This window comes from Hipposideros armiger, unplaced genomic scaffold (genome assembly GCF_001890085.2).
Source record: "Hipposideros armiger isolate ML-2016 unplaced genomic scaffold, ASM189008v1 scaffold_1563, whole genome shotgun sequence".
NCBI lineage: Eukaryota > Metazoa > Chordata > Mammalia > Chiroptera > Hipposideridae > Hipposideros > Hipposideros armiger.
The window spans coordinates 126656-133950 of record NW_017732913.1 but is presented as its reverse complement, the minus strand read 5'-3'; the positions used below and the strand labels follow the sequence as shown (position 1 = coordinate 133950).

The window sequence follows — 7295 nt, the reverse complement described above, 5'->3', positions numbered from 1 at the left end:
AAAACTGTGGCAGGAACAGTGCTGAAATTGGAGAAGCGTCATTATGAATAGCAACAAGTATGGAGATGCATATGTAAGAGGGTAACTAGAGTCAATATAATCACTGTTCTTCCATGATTTAGGGTAAATAGATGGTTATGGCTCATCTGCTAAATGATCTATTGGGTAGATATTTATGGATTATTATACAGTACATTATGGAGGGTCAGCCTGGTTAAAAACAAATACAGAAAAGAGCAAATGGCACAGACAGGCTTTTATTAAGGCCATCATTTGTAATATTTTTCAGGAAAAATCTCTTTCAGAAATTCCTTAGCATAGCTAATGTGCCATAGAAGGACTCTCCGTTTTAGGAGTGCATAAATCCACACAAATTGCTGTAATAAGGATTCATCCCATAGCCCTTTTGGCATAAATGCACATCTGGTCTCTGTTTGTAATGAAATCATTTCAAAGCCCCACAGTGCATTAATAATAAAAATGTTCAACATATTGCAACCAAATAAGCCCTGCAAATTTGAGTCTGCAAGATTCTGTTACACATGTGTAGACTTTTAACACTGATAAATGATTAGGTTACAGGACATTTATCAAATGGCTGTGATTCCAAAGGTAGATTTTTTTTTTTCTGTAATTATTGTTTCCACAGGAAAACCTGTATGTATGCTAGAAGCTTTGTTTGCTTGATTTATAATAGTGTTTGGATTTTTATATCTATAGTTCACAATGCCATATAAATTTTATTAATAATATAATTATTATAAGCAATGTTGCCTGGCTTAGAGGAAGTTCATGGATTTGGCCTTTAAGAATAACAAAATTCCAGAATTATCATATCAGAGTTTGTCCTTAAATCTTAAATGAAAATGGGAGAATTTTTCCACATTTATATTTTTTAAAATCTTGGCGATTTTGTTTACAGCAGTTACAATCAACAACAGAGCATTTAGTTTTGGCAAAGCCTTTCTTGTCGGCCCCATGATTTACCTTCTGTGCTATATGGTTGACCCAAGGCGAAGAACAGTTGCTAAGGTCTGGTCCTTGAGGGTCCCAGATTCCATCAGGAGCCAGGCACAGATAAGTTGATACTCCTAAAATAATGAGAGAAATAGGTCTGTTTCAGATATCCAAACCATCTTTCTTAACAATGATTTCATATGTCTGCTATGTTAAATATGAGCAAAGGTAAAAATGAGATTATTAAACTGAGATAACATCTATTAAAACACCATGTACAGTATCAGGCCGGTGACTGACTATGGAGAATTGAAACACAACAAACAGAAACATTTAATCCTTTTAAAGCACTTGCTGGCAACTATGCTAAGTACAGGGGGTAATTTCATGAGTTATGTGGATGCGGTGCCTATCTCCATGGGGCTTATTGCTAAAGTTTTCAGAGGCAACCTAGCAACGGAGTCTTCAAGCAATCAGTTTGCAGGTTTTTCATGAAAACAGTGTGGGAAAGGGCATTCCAAGTGGATGAAAAAGATGCTGTCTTTGGGAACTTCAAGTGGTGTGCCCTGAGGTCTACTGAATAGGGACATCATATTTAAAGGAGTTGGAAAGGCAGGCAAAGCCAGATCAGAAACTCCCTTGTCTGGCACGTGTGGGTGCTGGAAAATCAATGAAGAACATTAAGTAGATGAGAGAAACGAGCAAGTTAAGGGTTTCGAAAGATCACTGCGGCAGCATTCTGTAGGATGAAGGTGAGGGAGCAACCTGGCGGCTGTGAGGAAGCTCTGAAATCATTCAGATGGGAGACTGTGTGGCCCCTACGGTGGCATGCAGAAGGGACAGAGAACAGGTAAAAATAAGACTGCAGCATACGCACAGTCATGTGTGTGGGGGGGGGACTGTAGACAGTCTCCTTTCAATCTCTTTCTCAGTTTTCACAGAACAATAGAGACTTAGGTATGAGTGTTTTGTAGTTTGCAAAATGCTTTCAAATAAAGTATTTCACTAACCTTCGCAACAAATGTGTCAGGTAGAGATGTTGCAATTATATCAGTGAGGAAGGAACTGAGGCCCAGAACTAGGCTCAGTTCTGGGGCGAGGCTAAGAGTGAAGGTTTTCTGATTCCATTTACCACAGAAAACTTTAGAACTAAACATTGTCCCCTTTTATAAAAGGAAGGTAGATTTCTGAATAGTTTTAAACACTTAGCTAAAACAAACAAACAAACAAAACACCCCAAAAAACCCACATTAAATGTGCACTTTGTAAAAACCAACATACCTCTGGTCTTTCCATCACCTCACATACCATGAAATTCAGAAAGACATATTTACATTGGGACTTTTCTAAGAGAAACCTGCTTCCTTAAAGTAACCAAACAATACCCAAAGATACAGTCCCCAAGAACACTGGTATAGTGACATCTATTGTGTATTTGTTTTATTTACATATTTTATGGAATAATGCAAATGTTATTCACTGGATTAAGTAAAAATTTTTGAAGGGCAATATATGTAACAATAAAACAAACCAAACTATCGTTCAAATATTGTACATGGTAATATGACTACAACTCGGTGGTATTATGAATCTTATCAGTAAAAACGAAGGGGCAAAAAGCTCTCTAGTTCTTAACTATCCCTTAGAGAAAACAATGGAGGCTTGCTCTCTCTAGCGGATGCTGGGTAAATGGGATGCTGGCTCCTGCCTGTGTGATCCCTGACAATGCTAAGAGCCTTTGTCTATTAAAAGACAGATATAATGACGGGTAAAAACAATATTCAAACTTCTCTTTTGTTAAATTTTAGGTAGTTTCAATGATTGTCTTCTAATATAGAAGTCCTTGATCTCATGTTCTACAATCCACATTTGAGGATGGTGACAAGCCTGAGTACCAGCCCCCAGCAATCCAGCGATTCTCTCTGGGCTGCTGTATAGCAAAGCTGGCTCTCTAGAGTAGCTGAGACACCCATAGCCTAAGTGTAACTCCACTCAGAGACCCCACGCCATGGGTGAAAAGCAAAGCACTGATCTCACATGTATGAGAATTCCCATCCAATTCTTACCTGTGACTTCCTCAGATTGCACTTTCAGACTCTGAAAATACATCGCTTTAAATTGCAATTTAGCTGAGTTCAGAATTCAATCAAATGTGAAGAAAAAAAAAAATTTTTAAGTGCTAGAAAAGCAAGTGAAAGTAACGGCACACCCTTAGCATAACTCTGTAGGACCGATTTACCTATAGTTCCTACAGGGCACGGCTGCTTTGCCATCTGTCCTTGACGGGTCTTAAACCACATGATTTCCCGGGCTTCTACAGCCTCACAGCTTTCTTCCAGAGCTGGGATTTGGGACGATGCTGATGGAAGGTGCGTGGTCATGTCATCAAGCACTTCAACAGCTGGAGATGGAGTGCTGGTACTCCGGTTTCTTCTTCCTGACACTGATGGGGTGGTACTCCTGCCTGTACTCCACGTTGTGGTCCGAAGGGTGGTACTGGTGGTGGTGCTTCCCATGCCAAGAGGTCCTGTGGTAGAAATTTCTGAAATAAAATTCAAAAGAAAAACTCCTGCATTGCTTGTTCCCAGTAGGACCTCAAAATAGCCTAAGACTTCAAAGAAAAACAGCTTTATTTGAAAATTGAGAGTCATAAACAAGGGAAAAATAAGCCAACATTGAGTTATCAGAGTGGCACTTGAGTACCAAGACAGCCATTTGATCAAGCCAAACATAGGCTTGCTTATGGTTCTTCTCAACTCAAATCACAGAAATAAAATTACAGTACAACTCAACTCTTCAGTAAGCTTCGTAATGCTTCCTGCCTCTTATATAATTAGAGGATTAAAACTTAAAGACTTCTCCTACAAGTTTTCAAACTTGGTATCAAAAGGGATAGACCACATCCAATATTCTTTTCACATTAAGTATTAACATGAGTTTCTAAAGATGCAGAAAATAGAAAAGAGGCCAAAAAAAATCATAGATTAAAGTGCTCATGAAATAAAAAGTAAAATGCAATTCTGAGTCTAGTCTCCTTAATTATACTCCAAATTAGAGTAGCTGGGTGATCTACCCTGATGCTCTTAGCACTGACCCATCTTATCAACATTTTCAAACGTGACACGTACTAATTCAAGTAGGAGTAGTTTCCAATTAGTTGTGTCCATAAATTATTTTCTAAGTAGGTTATTTTTTAATGGGACAACTTAGCCCAGGTTCCATGCACAAGCGGTTAGGCTCAATGACCAGATATTACATGTTATTAAACCAATAGCGTATACAAAAGAATGTCCTACCCACACTATAGAAAGAAGAATCACAGCAGGGAATGATCTTTCTGGGAAAATATATTCATATTCCCATCATAAGAATGCAGGAGTATAAACACGCAGACACTGCATTCCTAACTGTCAGATTATAAACTACTATACTCTTTATTTAACCTCGCTTACTGTCAGTAAACCACAGGGGCATGGTCTCTAGCCAGATTCAATGTAGCTCAGGTTTAGGAACTGAAGGGAATCCCGTGATGAGTTTCCTGATGTCCGTTACTCATAGTCTGCTTTCCTTAACATGTCATCAACTTGACGATGCGGCCCCAGAAGAGATGCCAAGTCCATCATAGTGTATTTAGTGTATAGAAAGTTTCCAAAAACAGTACAGAGATGGCAGGGGAAAGAAGGTATGGATTTTCTGAACATGAAGTCACTGAAATTGTAGCAATTTCTGAAGTGATGCTAGTTTTTATTTGTCTTCTTACTTGTTCTTCTGTTTCCTCTCCCTCTCTTCTCAGCTTTCTGACTTTCTCTTACATTCCCTCTCTATGTGAGTGATAATGTTCATAAGTACATTTATTCAAAGTCTATACAAGAAGGTAGAGTATCTTTTTACTCACTTCTTCTTCCAAATACACCATCCGTAGCTCCCAAATTACCAAGTCTTGTTAAATCTGCCTCATTCCTTTATTTTCCTCTCCCCAGTCATCATTATCAATGTTCAGCCCACCATCATCAATGGAGGAAAACAGCAATTAACCTTTTTGCTAATGAAAGCAATACCCGCGTAAAATGCCAATACTGGTATTTCAATATCTATTTTTGCAAAACAAAAATTCAGCATTCATAAAAAAAATTAACTGACACTTAGCATTTAACATATTCAATTATAAAACTTAACAATATATTTTGAAGTATTAAGTGTAATTGAATTATTAAAATTATATATCATAAACATATGATTCTAATAAATTATTTGCTTAGAAAATTATTGAAATATTTCAAAGAAAACAAAATTAAACAATGTAATGACAACTTTAAGTTTATTAATATTAAATTTAATTAATAAAATAATATTAAAATTAAATAATATGATTTCTATTACTATTATTAGCCTTAAAAAATGTGCCAGTGGTATTGTTGCTGGAATTTAAAAATATATCTTGAGCAAATTTTCCAGTTAATGGAAAAATTATTTTTAATTTCATACTACTTGGTGTAGTAGTAGGGCAATGGTTAAAAATCTAACTCCAAGTTCTTTCTCTGACTCCTTTAATTTAAATAAATCCATCTTTAATTTATACTTTTGAGGAGACCATTTTGAGTAACGTTTAACTTTTGACAGGGACTCTAAACTTTTCAATGATAGTGAACCACAGTTTTTGTTTCAAACAAAGTATTTTTAGTTTTTCTTTGTCTGATCATGTAAAAATAGAGATTCATAGCAGTTAGCTATGCTAAACAATCTCATGCTCAAATTTAATTATTCAGTGGGTTTTTGAACTAGTGTAAAATTTAATTTCAAAATAGCTCTGTTTTTCAGTTACCTTCTTCCTTTTCTTGAGAATTATATAGGTGCTAAAGAAGGCTTTCTAAATGAATGCATGTTTCTTCAGTTAGATATTTTAATTACCATATAATGCTCTGGGAGGACAAGAGATTTGGTTTGCAATCAGTTTTGCTCTGACCAAACTGCATAATCAAACACAGTGAGAAAATTTGTCACCCCATTGTTTCAATCACACAAATCATAGGCAAGGAACAAAGAAACACTATCTACAAAATCTTTGTTTGCTGTGACTTTGTACTTGCCAATTTTGAAAAGATTTATCTTTTAGCATAGAGTTAATATATGTATCATTATGTTATATTTAAATGATCTAGATTTCAGGTTTTTAAAGACTATAGCATCATACCAAAATACATTTAAAAATAGCACTATATAATGTAAGTAAATGTTTTTTATTTTCCTCTAAAATTACTCTATTCAAATGATTCTTTATCTTTTTTGCCAGAGGCACCTTATAATGTATGAATTGGAATATGTCACTCTCCAGATTAAAATCCTTAAATGGTTTCTGTCTGCCCTCCAAACAAAGACTGGGGTCCTTTTCTTCATGCCTAAACCCCTTCAGGAATTTATTTTTCCAGCTCATTTATAATGCTCCTTCATCTTTTAACCATATAAACCATATAAAGGTACCAATAGTTCTCCAGCCGCAACCTGTTCTTCCTGCCTCAGGGCCTTTGCATATGCTGCAGTGTTCCTACCCCATTTCCACCTGGTTAATTTCTACTTATCCTTTGAGGTTTAGCTTGGATGTCATCTCCACTAAGGAGCCTTTTTAAATTTACCAAGATGGGGTTATGAACTAACATGTGTTTTGTTCAAGATTATTTCCTCGTGTCTGACCAACAGTAAATAAGTTATCATCCAAGATAGATGAACATCAGGAACAGGTCAACAAAGCAAGGGAAGGTCCAGGTGTGAAATTTCACAAAAAGAAGAGGAATGCTAAATAGAGGGAAATAACAAATGGGGTAGCTAAGAGTTTCTACGGGTGATAGGCTGGAAAAGTTATTTTATAAATGTATTTTATTCTACATTAAGAAAACCGCCAGACAACTCAAAGAGTAAATAAGCAGAAAAACACCAAGACCCTTCTTTCCCAAAATGGCTCTATCTCAACATAATCATTTTAAATGGACTACACTCTAATGAAGCAATAATACTGATAAAAAAGATTCAACAAAAGTTCAGTTTCTTATGAATACATTTCAAGGACTTCATTTAATACAGACATACTAACATTAAGGATCAGTAGAGAACACATGTCCTTGGAACTGTGCCAAAGGTGCCTACAAGCTGGGTCACATCATTCCCTTGGGCTTTAAGCACGATAAAAGAAAATTTTTAAAGTTGTCCCTGTTCTCCGTCCCTTCCTTCCATTTACTGCTACATAATACTCCCTAGGGCTCTGCTTGATGCCAGCGTTTGGCAGAGTAAGTGTGAGTGATATACACGTTGTCACCAGTGCCCAAGAAAGAACCTGTCTTATTGCT

General features: G+C 36.3%; 1 protein-coding gene across 1 annotated transcript in view; it reads right to left on the bottom strand.

Annotated features, from left to right (window-relative positions):
• Positions 1–929: 929 nt before the first annotated feature.
• LOC109377799 (adhesion G protein-coupled receptor L3-like) overlaps positions 930–7295 on the bottom strand; it is a gene marked incomplete at both ends in the record, with an annotated part of 132647 nt that continues 126281 nt past the window's right edge. Inside the window, 2 exons of the mRNA XM_019634265.1 lie at positions 930–1091; positions 3197–3499. Coding sequence (XP_019489810.1) covers positions 930–1091; positions 3197–3499 — 465 coding nt within the window. The remainder of the gene's footprint in view (positions 1092–3196; positions 3500–7295) is intronic.